This window comes from Ostrea edulis, chromosome 2 (assembly GCF_947568905.1).
Source record: "Ostrea edulis chromosome 2, xbOstEdul1.1, whole genome shotgun sequence".
NCBI classification, from domain to species: Eukaryota; Metazoa; Mollusca; class Bivalvia; order Ostreida; family Ostreidae; genus Ostrea; species Ostrea edulis.
In genome coordinates this window covers 89243060-89261575 of record NC_079165.1, presented here as the reverse complement: position 1 = coordinate 89261575, position 18516 = coordinate 89243060, and the positions used below count along the sequence as shown (strand labels likewise).

At 35.5% G+C, this 18516-nt stretch overlaps 1 protein-coding gene across 2 annotated transcripts in view; it reads right to left on the bottom strand.

Moving 5' to 3' along the window:
- Window positions 1-445: 445 nt before the first annotated feature.
- The window catches only part of LOC125678275 (uncharacterized), a 31982-nt gene continuing 13911 nt past the window's right edge, over window positions 446-18516 (bottom strand). The window contains exons 5-7 of one of the 2 annotated variants that reach the window (XM_048916593.2): window positions 18166-18297; window positions 17633-17668; window positions 446-1891 (exon numbers count right to left, since the gene is read on the bottom strand). In XM_048916593.2, the coding sequence (XP_048772550.1) occupies window positions 1707-1891; window positions 17633-17668; window positions 18166-18297 (353 nt within the window). In that variant the 3' untranslated portion in view covers window positions 446-1706. The remainder of the gene's footprint in view (window positions 1892-17632; window positions 17669-18165; window positions 18298-18516) is intronic. The other variant, XM_048916594.2, reaches the window with a different exon arrangement.

Below are 18516 nucleotides of genomic sequence, written 5' to 3'. Positions count from 1 at the left end.
CCACAGAGGTACAGCTGTACAGTGCGAGTAGCGCTCGGAACTCTGGGTAGAAAATTCTGTACGAATCAATTTCATGAGTCATGACTTTTCACTAACTTCTAGACTCCAAACTAGAAGTTTCCCCAGCTGGGTAAACTGTAGTCAGAATTCTACAGCTGGGTAAACTGTAGTCAGAATTCTACAGCTGGATAAACTGTGGTCAGAATTCTACAGCTGGGTAAACTGTAGTCAGAACTCTACAGCTAGGTAAACTGTAGTCAGAATTATCTGCAGGATACTAGCTCCTCCTCTTCATTTCCACCAAACAAGAACATGACTTTTACGTGTCTTGTTTTACAGCTTATCCTGTATGTCTGTACATTGCTTCACTCATCCTGAACATCAAGGCCGTGTTCAAGATCGTAGTGGCTACACAGTGGAATGAAATGATAGATAAATAAATAAATAAAATATTTGTAAGTTACTTTATTCATCCAGGGACCTATATACTAACTAGTATATAGGTCCCTGATTTATCTGTAAGTAAGTCACTAATTAAGAAAATTGCATCATCTGTAGCTTATGACCCCTTTTGCCTTGCCTTGTAATTAATATTGTTGAAAATTTGGCAAATAGCATTTTTAACCCCCCAGTCCATACCCCACTTTTCTTTAAACGCTAAAAATCCAGCAAATTCAGTGAGGAAGAAATGTCACTACCATATTTCGAATTTCCTCTAGACTATATCAAATTAAATACCGCACTGCTATCAGTCACAGATTGACATGGCAGGGGTATGGGGACCTGGTCTGTGAGTGTGATGGAAAAGATTCTGATGAAAATAAAGATTCACTCATCATTCAGAAATGTATAAACATTGTATTAATGTATACCACCGGTACGTTGTGAGTACGTTAATAATGGGAGTTATCTTTCCCTGGATATCTAAATCAATCAAATACTATATGAACACGGGTAATTATCGTCCATGTTTGACCTCAGTATAATTTATTCATGCATAAAATGTATTAATATGTCACTCTTTGTTGCGTATTTCACCGTTAAGTCAATGTTTACATATACTCGCTCTGATTAATCGCTTCAATCTCAAAGGGATTTTCTGGAATGTGCCTAATCACGTGAGATACGCTAAATATAGCTATTTTAGATCCGAACGATCAACTTCGCATCATTCCTAGGCTCTAGGTTTATCCATACTAGCCCGTAAAAAATAGGGTGGAACCTCGTCCCACTTTTCCTGTAGAAATAAAAATAAAACATGACGCGCCACCTAGCGAGCGTGGTTGTTGCTACATCTAGGCTAGCCCTACGTAGTGATAACAAGCATTGATTCATACAATGCGTTCAATAAACCTAGATACCTAGCCAAGCAGCTAGGCTAACCGCTAAGGTCTTGAACGCAGTTCAGGTCTTTTTTACCAGTTTATCCTGTATGACAGTCTGTACACTGTTTTGCACATCCTAAACACCATGCCTCCGATAGGTCACTTCCTGTTAGAATTTGAGATCACTTCCCCTTCCTGTTAGAATAAAAGAGTGTAAATCCTACGTAAATACAGACCAAAAAAGCACTAATTCAGGGGTGGGGTGTTGTTGTTTTGTTTGTTGTAGTAGTTGTTGCTATTTTCAAACATGAAATTCTAGAATTTTGTGACAATTATTACAAATAAATTAGTCAAGGTATTCGGTTGATGTTCCGTCATGTTTCAGTGTTTAGATGTCAGAGGCGAAACCTCTTCCCGTGTTTCACAATGTTCTACTTCACACGAGTCGGAGTATGTCCTCATTTCCAGTGAATCACTACGAACAGGCGTCTTCTTGCGTCTTTTAAAACAGATAAAAGCCAACACTATCACCACAATCACTAGAAACAGAAGTGCAGAGCAGATCCCTGAAAAAAATACACATATGGATATTTATAGTGTATGAAGATCGATTTTGGAAGTAAACAAAAGACCACACAAGTAATCACACGAATACAAACAAACAATATACAAACAAACAATTTACAAACACGCAATCTACAAACAAACAATCTACAAACAACCAATCTACAAACACGCAATCTTCAAACACACAATCTACAAACAAACAATCTACAAACACGAAATCTACAAACACGCAATATACCAACACGCAATTTACAAACACACAATCTACAAACAAACAATCTACAAACAAACAATCTACAAACACGCAATCTACAAACACGTAATCCACCAACACGCAATCTACAAACACACAATCTACAAACAAACAATCTACAAACAAACAATCTACAAACACACAATCTACAAACACACAATCTACCAACACGCAATCTACAAACAAACAATCTACAAACAAACAATCTACAAACAAACAATCTACAAACACGCAATCTTCAAACAAACAATCTACAAACAAACAATCTACAAACACACAATCTACAAACACACAATCTACAAACACACAATCTACAAACAAACAATTTACAAACACACAATCTACAAACACACAATCTACAAACACACAATCTACAAACAAACAATCTACAAACACGCAATCTACAAACACACAATCTACTAACACACAATCTACAAACAAACAATTTACAAACACACAATCTACAAACACACAATCTACAAACAAACAATCTACAAACACGCAATCTACAAACACGCAATCTACAAACAGGCAATCTACAAACACGCAATCTACAAACAAACAATCTACAAACAAACAATCTACAAACACACAATCTACAAACACACAATCTACAAACAAACAATCTACAAACACGCAATCTACAAACACACAATCTACTAACACGCGATCTACCAACACACAATCTACAAACAATCTACCAACACGAAATTTACAAACACACAATCTACCAATATGCAATCTACAAACAATCTACCAACACGAAATTTACAAACACACAATCTACAAACATGCAATCTACAAACACACAAACATAAGTGTACAATACAAACACAAAAATTATGCCAATTATTTACCTTTATTTTTCAAATGACAAGTTGAATTTTCGGGTTTTATCTTGAAGTTTTATGAATTATATCATGAATTTAGAGAATTTATTATAGATTTTAAAGAACTAATATTGAATTTTTGAGTCCGTCTACGAAAAATATGAACTGGTCACATTAGATCCCCATATGCCTACTAATGATGTGAAATAAAATTTATGTGCTGGAGATCATTCTCTCATTATGTTCCCCAAACAAAGTTTGGGAACATATTGTTTTTACTCTGTTTCTTATTATTATTATTATGTTCCCCAAACAAAGTTTGGGAACATATTGTTTTTACTCTGTTTCTTATTATTATTATGTTCCCCAAACAAAGTTTGGGAACATATTGTTTTTACTCTGTTTCTTATTATTATTATGTTCCCCAAACAAAGTTTGGGAACATATTGTTTTTACTCTGTTTCTTATTATTATTATTATTATTATTATTATTATTATTATTCTTTTTCTCCGGTACTTTTTTGTCCGGTAGTGTTCTCAGAAACTACAAAAGGGATCGATATGAAACTTTCCAGGATGATAGTATAGCGTTTGTAGATGTGCATAGTGATAGTCATTTTGTTTGCACGTACATGCACGCGCGCGCACGTGCATTGCAATTTTGGTACAAAAAATGGAAAATCAGAATATTGAAGGAAGCGATATAAAACCTAAATAGGATGATAGTATATCATTTGTACATATGAAAAATAATATTTATTTTGTCAGCACGTGCACGCATGCGCGTGCACGCGCATTACAAAATTTGTACGCTAACTTTGGAATCAGTCTAACTTTTTTGTTGTTCATTGAAATGGCTTGAAATTCATATCATAGGTAGATATTGAGACCCTTAACTGATTTACATGGTCAAAATTACCAATTTGCACGCGCATGCACGTGCGCTTCATTTTGATTGGATAATGCTAAAACGTTTGTAACTATCTTATTTATGAAGCGAATGAGATGATATTCACAGCATATGTAGACAATATGTGTATCTATATGTTGGTGTAACAAAAAATGCCAACGCACACGCGCATGCGCGTGCAACGTTTTTTAAATGTTCAATTTTTAAAGGACGATAACGTTTTTGTTTTTCATCAAATTCTATTCATATTAGGGGTTTAGATGTATCTTGGTACTCCTTACAATTTGCTGTGGTTAGAATTACTGCTCAGCACGTGCATGCACGTGTCCTGATTTCTGATTGGACGATTTTAAAATCGCTATAACTTCCTTATATTTGGTGGAAACGTTATGAAATTCATACTGTGGGTATATGATACAAATGCCTGTTGAACGACATCAACAAAAATTCGAAATCATACACGCGTGCGCGTGTATGCACGTGCAACGCTTTCTTTCATTTCTTGGTACTGAAATGACCATATTGAACGTACTACATGTAATTAAAGGCTAAAATAAAATGATTTTTTCCTATAGATTCACAAGGACATCACTTTTTAATTGGGGGAGGTTTGGGGAACATCTGTAACGGTCCCCGTTACAATTAGAACTAGTTATTTATTATTATGTTCCCCAAACAAAGTTTGGGAACATATTGTTTTTACTCTGTTTCTTATTATTATTATTATTATTATTATTATTATTATTATTCTTTTTCTCCGGTACTTTTTTGTCCGGTAGTGTTCTCAGAAACTACAAAAGGGATTGATATGAAACTTTCCAGGATGATAGTATAGCGTTTGTAGATGTGCATAGTCATAGTCATTTTGTCTGCACGTGCATGCACGCGCGCGCACGTGCATTGCAATTTTGGTACAAAAAATGGAAAATCAGAATATTGAAGGAAGCGATATAAAACCTAATTAGGATGATAGTATATGATTTGTACATATGAAAAATAATAGTTATTTTGTCAGCACGCGCACGCATGCGCGTGCACGCGCATTCCAAAATTTGTACACTAACTTTGGAATCAGTCTAACTTTTTTGTTGTTCATTGAAATGGCTTGAAATTCATATCATAGGTAGATATTGAGACCCTTAACTGATTTGCATGGTCAAAATTACCAATTTGCACGCGCATGCACGTGCGCTTCATTTTGATTGGATAATACTAAAACGTTTGTAACTATCTTATTTATGAAGCGAATGAGATGATATTCACAGCATAAGTAGACAATATGTGTATCTATATATTGGTGTAATAAAAAAATGCCAACGTACACGCGCATGCGCGTGCAACGTTTTTTAAATGTTCAATTTTTAAAGGACGATAAGGTTTTTGTTTTTCATCAAATTCTATTGATATTAATGGTTTAGATGTGTCTTGGTACTCCTTACAAATTACTGTGGTTAGAATTACTGCTCAGCACGTGTATGCACGTGTGCTGAATTCTGATTGGACGATTTTAAAATCGCTATAACTTTCTTATATTTGGTGGAAACGTTATGAAATTCATACTGTGGGTATATGATACAAATGCTTGTTGAACGACATCAACAAAAATTCGGAATCGTACACGCGTGCGCGTGCATGCACGTGCAACGCTTTCTTTCATTTCTTGGTACTGAAATGACCATATTGAATGTACTACATGTAATTAAAGACTAAAATAAAATGATTTTTTGCTATAGATTTAAAAGGACATCACTTTTTAATTGGGGGAGGTTTGGGGAACATATGTAACGGTCCCCGTTACAATTAGAACTAGTTATTATTATTATTCTTTTTCTCCGGTACTTTTTTGTCCGGTAGTGTTCTCAGAAACTACAAAAGGGATCGATATGAAACTTTCCAGGATGATAGTATAGCGTTTGTAGATGTGCATAGTGATAGTCATTTTGTTTGCACGTGCATGCACGCGCGCGCACGTGCATTGCAATTTTGGTACAAAAAATGGAAAATCAGAATATTGAAGGAAGCGATATAAAACCTAAATAGGATGATAGTATATCATTTGTACATATGAAAAATAATAGTTATTTTGCCAGCACGCGCACGCATGCGCGTGCACGCGCATTACAAAATTTGTACGCTAACTTTGGAATCAGTCTAACTTTTTTGTTGTTCATTGAAATGGCTTGAAATTCATATCATAGGTAGATATTGAGACCCTTAACTGATTTACATGGTCAAAATTACCAATTTGCACGCGCATGCACGTGCGCTTCATTTTGATTGGATAATGCTAAAACGTTTGTAACTATCTTATTTATGAAGCGAATGAGATGATATTCACAGCATACGTAGACAATATGTGTATCTATATGTTGGTGTAACAAAAAATGCCAACGCACACGCGCATGCGCGTGCAACGTTTTTTAAATGTTCAATTTTTAAAGGACGATAACGTTTTTGTTTTTCATCAAATTCTATTGATATTAGGGGTTTAGATGTATCTTGGTACTCCTTACAAATTGCTGTGGTTAGAATGACTGCTCAGCACGTGCATGCACGTGTGCTGATTTCTGATTGGACGATTTTAAAATCGCAATAACTTCCTTATATTTGGTGGAAACGTTATGAAATTCATACTGTGGGTATATGATACAAATGCCTGTTGAACGACATCAACAAAAATTCGGAATCATACACGCGTGCGCGTGTATGCACGTGCAACGCTTTCTTTCATTTTTTGGTACTGAAATGACCATATTGAATGTACTACATGTAATTAAAGGCTAAAATAAAATGATTTTTTCCTATAGATTCACAAGGACATCACTTTTTAATTGGGGGAGGTTTGGGGAACATCTGTAACGGTCCCCGTTACAATTAGAACTAGTTATTATGTTCCCCAAACAAAGTTTGGGAACATATTGTTTTTACTCTGTTTCTTATTATTATTATTATTATTATTATTCTTTTTCTCCGGTACTTTTTTGTCCGGTAGTGTTCTCAGAAACTACAAAAGGGATCGATATGAAACTTTCCAGGATGATAGTATAGCGTTTGTAGATGTGCATAGTGATAGTCATTTTGTTTGCACGTGCATGCACGCGCGCGCACGTGCATTGCAATTTTGGTACAAAAAATGGAAAATCAGAATATTGAAGGAAGCGATATGAAACCTAATTAGGATGGTAGGATATCATTTGTAGATATGAAAAATAACAGTTCTTTTTTCTGTACGCGCACGCATGCGCGTGCACGCGCATTACAAAATTTGTACGCTAACTTTGGAATCAGTCTAACTTTTTTGTTGTTCATTGAAATGGCTTGAAATTCATATCATAGGTAGATATTGAGACCCTTAACTGATTTACATGGTCAAAATTACCAATTTGCACGCGCATGCACGTGCACTTCATTTTGATTGGATAATGCTAAAACGTTTGTAACTATCTTATTTATGAAGCGAATGAGATGATATTCACAGCATACGTAGACAATATGTGTATCTATATGTTGGTGTAACAAAAAATGCCAACGCACACGCGCATGCGCGTGCAACGTTTTTTAAATGTTCAATTTTTAAAGGACGATAACGTTTTTGTTTTTCATCAAATTCTATTCATATTAGGGGTTTAGATGTATCTTGGTACTCCTTACAAATTGCTGTGGTTAGAATTACTGCTCAGCACGTGCATGTACGTGTCCTGATTTCTGATTGGACGATTTTAAAATCGCTATAACTTCCTTATATTTGGTGGAAACGTTATGAAATTCATACTGTGGGTATATGATACAAATGCCTGTTGAACGACATCAACAAAAATTCGGAATCATACACGCGTGCGCGTGTATGCACGTGCAACGCTTTCTTTCATTTTTTGGTACTGAAATGACCATATTGAACGTACTACATGTAATTAAAGGCTAAAATAAAATGATTTTTTCCTATAGATTCACAAGAACATCACTTTTTAATTGGGGGAGGTTTGGGGAACATCTGTAACGGTCCCCGTTACAATTAAAACTAGTTATTATGTTCCCCAAACAAAGTTTGGGAACATATTGTTTTTACTCTGTTTCTTCTTCTTCTTCTTATTATGTTCCCCAAACAAAGTTTGGGAACATATTGTTTTTACTCTGTTTCTTATTATTATTATTATTATTATTATTATTATTATTCTTTTTCTCCGGTACTTTTTTGTCCGGTAGTGTTCGCAGAAACTACAAAAGGGATCGATATGAAACTTTCCAGGATGATAGTATAGCGTTTGTAGATGTGCATAGTGATAGTCATTTTGTTTGCACGTGCATGCACGCGCGCGCACGTGCATTGCAATTTTGGTACAAAAAATGGAAAATCAGAATATTGAAGGAAGCGATATAAAACCTAAATAGGATGATAGTATATCATTTGTACATATGAAAAATAATAGTTATTTTGCCAGCACGCGCACGCATGCGCGTGCACGCGCATTACAAAATTTGTACGCTAACTTTGGAATCAGTCTAACTTTTTTGTTGTTCATTGAAATGGCTTGAAATTCATATCATAGGTAGATATTGAGACCCTTAACTGATTTACATGGTCAAAATTACCAATTTGCACGCGCATGCACGTGCGCTTCATTTTGATTGGATAATGCTAAAACGTTTGTAACTACCTTATTTATGAAGCGAATGAGATGATATTCACAGCATATGTAGAAAATATGTGTATCTATATGTTGGTGTAACAAAAAATGCCAACGCACACGCGCATGCGCGTGTAACGTTTTTTAAATGTTCAATTTTTAAAGGACGATAACGTTTTTGTTTTTCATCAAATTCTATTCATATTAGGGGTTTAGATGTATCTTGGTACTCCTTACAAATTGCTGTGGTTAGAATTACTGCTCAGCACGTGCATGCACGTGTGCTGATTTCTGATTGGACGATTTTAAAATCGCTATAACTTCCTTATATTTGGTGGAAACGTTATGAAATTCATACTGTGGGTATATGATACAAATGCCTGTTGAACGACATCAACAAAAAATCGGAATCATACACGCGTGCGCGTGTATGCACGTGCAACGCTTTCTTTCATTTCTTGGTACTGAAATGACCATGTTGAACGTACTACATGTAATTAAAGGCTAAAATAAAATGATTTTTTCCTATAGATTCACAAGGACATCACTTTTTAATTGGGGGAGGTTTGGGGAACATCTGTAACGGTCCCCGTTACAATTAGAACTAGTTATTATTATTATTATTATTATTATTATTCTTTTTCTCCGGTACTTTTTTGTCCGGTAGTGTTCTCAGAAACTACAAAAGGGATCGATATGAAACTTTCCAGGATGATAGTATAGCGTTTGTAGATGTGCATAGTGATAGTCATTTTGTTTGCACGTGCATGCACGCGCGCGCACGTGCATTGCAATTTTGGTACAAAAAATGGAAAATCAGAATATTGAAGGAAGCGATATAAAACCTAAATAGGATGATAGTATATCATTTGTACATATGAAAAATAATAGTTATTTTGTCAGCACGCGCACGCATGCGCGTGCACGCGCATTCCAAAATTTGTACACTAACTTTGGAATCAGTCTAACTTTTTTGTTGTTCATTGAAATGGCTTGAAATTCATATCATAGGTAGATATTGAGACCCTTAACTGATTTACATAGTCAAAATATCCAATTTGCACGCGCATGCACGTGCGCTTCATTTTGATTGGATAATACTAAAATGTTTGTAACTATCTTATTTATGAAGCGAATGAGATGATATTCACAGCATAAGTAGACAATATGTGTATCTATATATTGGTGTAATAAAAAAATGCCAACGTACACGCGCATGCGCGTGCAACGTTTTTTAAATGTTCAATTTTTAAAGGACGATAAGGTTTTTGTTTTTCATCAAATTCTATTGATATTAATGGTTTAGATGTGTCTTGGTACTCCTTACAAATTGCTGTGGTTAGAATTACTGCTAAGCACGTGTATGCACGTGTGCTGAATTCTGATTGGACGATTTTAAAATCGCTATAACTTTCTTATATTTGGTGGAAACGTTATGAAATTCATACTGTGGGTATATGATACAAATGCCTGTTGAACGACATCAACAAAAATTCGGAATCGTACACGCGTGCGCGTGCATGCACGTGCAACACTTTCTTTCATTTCTTGGTACTGAAATGACCATATTGAATGTACTACATGTAATTAAAGACTAAAATAAAATGATTTTTTGCTATAGATTTAAAAGGACATCACTTTTTAATTGGGGGAGGTTTGGGGAACATATGTAACGGTCCCCGTTACAATTAGAACTAGTTATTATGTTCCCCAAACAAAGTTTGGGAACATATTGTTTTTACTCTGTTTCTTATTATTATTATTATTATTATTATTATTATTATTATTATTCTTTTTCTCCGGTACTTTTTTGTCCGGTAGTGTTCTCAGAAACTACAAAAGGGATCGATATGAAACTTTCCAGGATGATAGTATAGCATTTGTAGATGTGCATAGTGATAGTCATTTTGTCTGCACGTGCATGCACGCGCGCGCACGTGCACTGCAATTTTGGTACAAAAAATGGAAAATCAGAATATTAAAGGGATCGATATGAAACCTAAATAGGATGATAGTATATCATTTGTAGATATCAAAAATGATATTTATTTTTTCTGCACGCGCATGCATGCGCGTGCACGTGCATTACAAAATTTGTACTCTAACTTTGGAATCAGTCTAACTTTTTTGTTCTTCATTCAAATGGCTTGATATTCATATCATAAGTAGATATTGAGACCCTTAACTGATTTGCATGGTCAAAATTACCAATTTGCACGCACATGCACGTGCGCTTCATTTTGATTGGATAATACTAAAACGTTTGTAACTATCTTATTATTGAAGCGAATGAGATGATATTCACAGCATACGTAGACAATATGAGTATCTATATATTGGTGTAACAAAAAAAATGCCAACGCACACGCGCATGCGCGTGCAATGTTTTTTAAATGTTCAATTTTTAAAGGACGAGAACGTTTTTGTTTTTCATCAAATTCTATTGATATTAATGTTTTAGATGTGTCTTGGTACTCCTTACAAATTGCTGTGGTTAGAATTACTGCTCAGCACGTGCATGCACGTGTGCTGAATTCTGATTGGAGGATTTTAAAATCGCTATAACTTCCTTATATTTGGTGGAAACGTTATGAAATTCACACTGTGGGTATATGATACACATGCCTGTTGAACGACATCAACAAAAATTCGGAATCATACACGCGTGCGCGTGTATGCGCGTGCAACGCTTTCTTTTATTTTTTGGTACTAAAATGACCATATTGAACGTACTACATGTAATTAAAGGATAAAATAAAATGATTTTTTGCTATAGATTCACAAGGACATCACTTTTTGATTGGGCGAGGTTTGGGGAACATATGTAACGGTCCCCGTTACAATTAGAACTAGTTATTATTATTATTCTTTTTCTCCGGTACTTTTTTGTCCGGTAGTGTTCTCAGAAACTACAAAAGGGATCGATATGAAACTTTCCAGGATGATAGTATAGCGTTTGTAGATGTGCATAGTGATAGTCATTTTGTTTGCACGTGCATGCACGCGCGCGCACGTGCATTGCAATTTTGGTACAAAAAATGGAAAATCAGAATATTGAAGGAAGCGATATGAAACCTAATTAGGATGGTAGGATATCATTTGTAGATATGAAAAATAATAGTTCTTTTTTCTGTACGCGCACGCATGCGCGTGCACGCGCATTGCAAAATTTGTACGCTAACTTTGGAATTAGTCTAACTTTTTTGTTGTTCATTGAAATGGCTTGAAATTCATATCATAGGTAGATATTGAGACCCTTAACTGATTTACATGGTCAAAATTACCAATTTGCACGCGCATGCACGTGCGCTTCATTTTGATTGGATAATGCTAAAACGTTTGTAACTATCTTATTTATGAAGTGAATGAGATGATATTCACAGCATACGTAGACAATATGTGTATCTATATGTTGGTGTAACAAAAAATGCCAACGCATACGCGCATGCGCGTGCAACGTTTTTTAAATGTTCAATTTTTAAAGCACGATAACGTTTTTGTTTTTCATCAAATTCTATTCATATTAGGGGTTTAGATGTATCTTGGTACTCCTTACAAATTGCTGTGGTTAGAATTACTGCTCAGCACGTGCATGCACGTGTCCTGATTTCTGATTGGACGATTTTAAAATCGCTATAACTTCCTTATATTTGGTGGAAACGTTATGAAATTCATACTGTGGGTATATGATACAAATGCCTGTTGAACGACATCAACAAAAATTCGGAATCATACACGCGTGCGCGTGTATGCACGTGCAACGCTTTCTTTCATTTCTTGGTACTGAAATGACCATATTGAACGTACTACATGTAATTAAAGGCTAAAATAAAATGATTTTTTCCTATAGATTCACAAGGACATCACTTTTTAATTGGGGGAGGTTTGGGGAACATCTGTAACGGTCCCCGTTACAATTAAAACTAGTTATTATTATTTTTATTATTCTTTTTCTCCGGTACTTTTTTGTCCGGTAGTGTTCTCAAAAACTACAAAAGGGATCGATATGAAACTTTCCAGGATAATAGTATAGCGTTTGTAGATGTGCATAGTGATAGTCATTTTGTTTGCACGTGCATGCACGCGCGCGCACGCGCACTGCAATTTTGGTACAAAAAATGGAAAATCAGAATATTAAAGGGATCGATATGAAACCTAAATAGGATGATAGTATATCATTTGTAGATATGAAAAATGATAGTTATTTTGTCTTCACGCGCACGCATGCGCGTGCACGTGCATTACAAAATTTGTACACTAACTTTGGAATCAGTCTAACTTTTTTGTTGTTCATTGAAATGGCTTGATATTCATATCATAGGTAGATATTGAGACCCTTAACTGATTTTCATGGTCAAAATTACCAATTTGCACGCGCATGCACGTGCGCTTCATTTTGATTGGATAGTACTAAAACGTCTGTAACTATCTTATTTACGAAGCGAATGAGATGATATTCACAGCATATGTAGACAATACGTGTATCTATATATTGGTGTAATAAAAAAGGCCAACTAACACGTGCATGCGCGTGCAATGTTTTTCAAATGTTCAGTTTTTAAAGGACAATAACGTTTTTGTTTTTCATCAAATTCTATTGATATTAATGGTTTAGATGTGTCTTGGTACTCCTTACAAATTGCTGTGGTTAGAATTACTGCTCAGCACGTGCATGCACGTGTGCTGAATTCTGATTGGACGATTTTAAAATCGCTATAACTTCCTTATATTTGGTGGAAACGTTATGAAATTCACACTGTGGGTATATGATACACATGCCTGTTGAACGACATCAACCAAAATTCGGAATAATACACGCGTGCGCGTGTATGCGCGTGCAACGCTTTCTTTCATTTTTTTGGTACTGAAATGACCATACTGAACGTACTACATGTAATTAAAGGCTAAAATAAAATGATTTTTTGCTATAGATTCACAAGGACATCGCTTTTTAATTGGGGGAAGTTTGGGGAACATATGTAACGGTCCCCGTTACAATTAGAACTAGTTTCATTTGCAATAGGAAATGTGAAGATAACGAACAGTAATCTCATAACTCCTATAAGCAATACAAAATAGAGATTTGGGCAAACACGGACTCCTGGACACACCAGAGGTGGAATCAGGTGCCTAGGAAGAGTAAGCATCCCCTGTCGACTGCTCACACCCGCCGTGGGCCCTATATCCTGACCAGGTAAACGGAGTCACCCGTAGTCAAAATCAGTGTGCCAAGAACAGCCTAACAATCGGTATGAAACATGTTAGACATCATTTGACCCAATGATAGGCCGCATTGACGCACTAGATCGCTATAACGACTATAGAATTTGCGAAATGCTGACTTCAATCAAGACTGTTGCAACCCCTGTACCATCAACTTGTTTGTCGGTAGCTTGCCTTGATAACTGACTATACGCAGATCTTTTGTATCGAATCAGTTGAGAGATATAAACACCATATGCAGGTGATGATGGAATATTGCTACATAAATATGGGAAGTTGACGATGAAGAAGCTGAAATCATCCCGTTTGTCATACAGTTGAATGGTTAGTTTGCCGTTAATGTCTACTTTCAATAAAATATCTAAGTAAGAAGCAGAAGTGGACGACTCTGTGGTGTCCTTTATTTCGAGCTCACAGGGATATATCGAATCGATATATGAATAAAAGTTATCATTGTTAATAGACACTTGCTGCATATACAGTAAAACACGGTTATAGCGAACACACTTACAATGAATTCATGCTTACACCAAAGCAATTTTCATTCTTTCTAGTTTTAAAGGTACACACGTTTTAATAATCAAGATTTTTTGTTTCCGAACTAACATGGTTAATGTATCTATACCGGTGATATATGATAAATACTGCAACATAAACTATTCCATTTCATCCCAGATTAAAGGAATAGGTCCAATAAAAGGTGAAGATAACGAACAGTCATCAATCTCATAACTCCTATAAGCATTACAAAATAGAGGGTTGGGCAAACACGAACCCCAGTCCTGGATATACCAGAGGTGGGATCAGGTACCTAGGAGGGGTAAGCATTCCCTGTCAACCGGTCACATCCGCCGTGAGCCATATATCTTGATCAAGTAAACGGAGTTATCCGTAGTCAAAATCAGTGTGCCAAGAACGGCCAACAATCGGTATGAAATATGTCTGACAGCATTTGACCCAATGATAGATTGTAAAGGCAAACTAGATCATTATAACGACCATAGAGTTTGCGAAATGCTGATGAAACTGTTGAAACCCCTGTACCATCAACTTCTTTGTCAGTAGCCTGCTTCGATTTAAAAACTGACCATAAGCAAAACAAGCTCTTGCGTATCGAATCAGTTGAGAGATATTAACACCATAATTATGCAGGTGATAATGGAATATTGCTATATAAATATGAGAAGCTGAAATCATCCCGTTTGTCATAAAGTTGAGTTGTTAGTTTGCCGTTAATATCTACTTTCAATACATATCTAAGTATGAAGCAGAAGTGGACGACTCTGTGGTGTCTTTTATTTCGAGTTCACGGGAATATATCGAATCGACATATGAATGAAATTCATTTTTGTTAAGAGATAATACGTCGTCGATATATCTAAATGTCGAATTGAAGAGAAGAGATTTTTTCTCCTCACGTAGAAGTTTTTTAATAAATTCTGCTTCATAGGAATATAAAAACAGATCAGCTAACAAAGCAGCACAATTCGTGCCCATGGGGATTCCAACAGACAGTTGGAAGACCTGATCACCAAGACCACTAACATATTGACAATGAGGAACTCCAGCATATTTTTATTTCAACTTCAGAGTACTTGTGCATGGAATCAGAGTGGCGTTTAACAAAGTAATTTTTTGGATGACTGATCACTGGATAGGAATATTTGCGTTTTCCATTTTTGTTGAAGCAACTGTCTATGATGTCAAAAAGTCTAGTTTGTAATTTATCGTGAGGAATGGTCTTGTAAAGTGTTGAAAAGTCATACGTTTTGATGTTGAGTTGAGAAAAGTTTTTGCGATTTCAAGTTTTCTTTAGAATTTTGTAGAATCCACATTTGATTTACATCACTTCTGGCATATGTAGTCACACAGTAAGTTTCTCCTTCAAAGCTGTGAATATTTTCGTGAGGAGCAAAGATACGGGCTTGGTAGAACATTTACTGGATCTAGCGATGTATCTTTGTCTGTAAGGTTTTTTTTTTAAGTTTAGGAATCCAGTATAGGTACGGTAACTCATATTCATCCGACCCATTGACTGGGATATTAAATGTGTCTAAAACTGAAGCATGGTTTTGAAGATTTTTTTCTTTTGAAAGGGCAGTTGGAGTATAAGTACGATTATCAAAAGTAGAATTAATGCCAAATTTGTTTAAAATACAGTTGTAATAATGAGCCTTACAAACAAAGACAATATTGTTACAAGTTTTGTCAGCTGGAACCAAAACATATTCCTTATGTTACTTATCTAATTCTTTTCTGGTTTACTAAACACAGAAGGATAGATGGTACATACTTTTGTTTTAATATGTTTAATGCGGGATTTTGATATTCCTTATACTTGTAATCCATTCTGATATTGCATCAAGTTCTTCTTTTTCATATTTAGCCCATCGTCGGGCATAATCCTCAACAGAATTCATAATAGAGATGAAGTGTTGTCGCCAATCGAGATACCGAGGTTCTCTGTATTTAGGACCTTTTAGAATAAGTGATTTGATGTCCTCATTTTCAACTTATCAACATCACCAATAATAACATGTCCAGCTGGACATGAGATATTCATGTTTATAAGTATTCATGTTTATAAGTAAAAAGTTTGGATGCAATAGTAGAAATATATTTGTAGGAAATACTGGGTGTAGACTTGAACTTGAAATAAGTTGGAATACACGACTGAACTCTTTTATGAAGAAGGATATTGCTTAATATGTTGACGGAATCTATTCCTTTGTTTGTAAATTTGAGCTTAAGTAACTGGCGGCGTGATAAAATATTATGTTCAGTTTTGACTAGTTTAATCTCGGACATTTTCGGTTGGACTTATTTTGGATAATGTATGGATTGCGCGCGCATTCTTCACACGTGATCGGACAGAAAACAATGACGTGTGTAAGTTTTGAAATCGAGTTCATCGACGGTATAGTAGATAGAGGAATAAGGACCTATCAGACTAAATTCATTATGCTAGTTCATGTGCATGTAAAACACGAAAGGGTAATTAGATATCTACAGATCCAAGAATTGCTTGAAAAATAGCTCGTGATACGCTAATAAGACAGTCACGTGGTCGTTACGGAAAGAAAGTATTTAAAAAGACAGTCTGTATCATATTCTAAAACTATTTTCATTGATACCTCTACAACCGTAGATTTTTGTTTGCATATTTGATAGTGGGTTTGGGGGGGGGGGGGGGGGGGCTTGTTTTTATTCATAGACTACCGCAGTATTGATATCTTTATTAGAATCTAACATAACAATTTGAGCATATGTAACTTTAAAACATGTGATCTTACTCGATATAACGAATCAAAATTGTTCGTCCCCAGTACTTCGCTATTAGCATGTTTTACTGTAATTGTTCGTCCCCAGTACTTCGCTACAAGCGTGTTTTACTGTAATTGTTCGTCCCCAGTACTTCGCTATAAGTGTGTTTTTGTTGTAAATGTTCATTCCCCCAGCACTTAGCAGTAAGTGGATTATACTGTAAATGTTCATCCCAATACTTCGCTATAAGCGTGTTTAAATGTAATTGTTCGTCCCCAGTACTTCGCTATAAGCGTGTTTTATTGTAGTGCACACAAAAGGGAACACTTCTGTATATAACAAGAAATATTTGTGTTAGTAGTTTTTTATTGTAGCAAAAACAAGCTGACCAATTATTCTTATGCGAATGAAAACTTGTTTGAACACCGTGAAAATAATCTAGAGCGAGTTCATTCCCTTTGGTTCCTTTTCGTGAACAGTAAAATCTGTGGATATTCCCTATAAATATAGATCGTATTTACCCAAGAGATCATTCAGTTTAGTCAATCTGATTCAAATACAGATCTCTCAAATAGTCTCTGTGCTGTTTGCTGTTTGAGAGATCTCTATTTCAATCAGACTGCAGTTTTACTTACCAATAATGCAAGTTTCATCAGTACAACCGGAACCTTCTAAAGAGAAAAATCTACATTTCAGTAACAAAACCCATCTGTGTGTATCTATTCCAAGCAATAAACATCTGTGTGTATCTATTCTAAGTAATATATATCTGTGTGTATCTATTAACATCTGTATATATCTATTCCAAGCAATAAATATATATGTGTGTATCTATTCTAAGGTAATTGTAACTGGTCTGACACAGGAGTTCAACAGATAATAAAGAAGTAATGAAGATATAGAACAATTGCTAAAAAGCTGCATCAGTTATTCAATGCAGAGTGCAGGAAATTTATGTTTACTCAAAAAGAAAGATAACTCTGATAGTGAGAAAGACGACGGTCAATTTTGGTATCATCAATATAATCTACAGAGAGATTTTCTAAAAAAAAAAATTAAAAAAAAAAAAAAAAAAAAAATTACTCATGTTCTTTAATATATCAAATCATATCATCTATTCAAATTCTCTAGGATACCTCAATATTGTTTTGTCTAAGAAATAACTAACCACGTGTAAGCTGCTTAGGAGTAGGTGTGCATTTTACGGAGGACGGGGGTTCCGCCCACTTATTACTCTCATTGCAGTGGAGTAGTCCGCTTGCCCTTAGTCCTGTGGCACACACAGGCACGTAGGTTTTTCCTGTCAAACAGTAATTTCCAAAATCACCGCCATTTTGAATTTTCCATCCGTATTTTTTCGGGAGTGGTCCACATCCTATAACAAGAGGCCCAAGGGCCACATCGCTCACCTGAGTTACCTTGGCCCATATCTGAAGATTTTCCATATATATTTGCAAGTAAAACCTTGTGGCCCCAACCTATCCATGGAGGCCATGATTTTTACAAACTTAAATCTGCA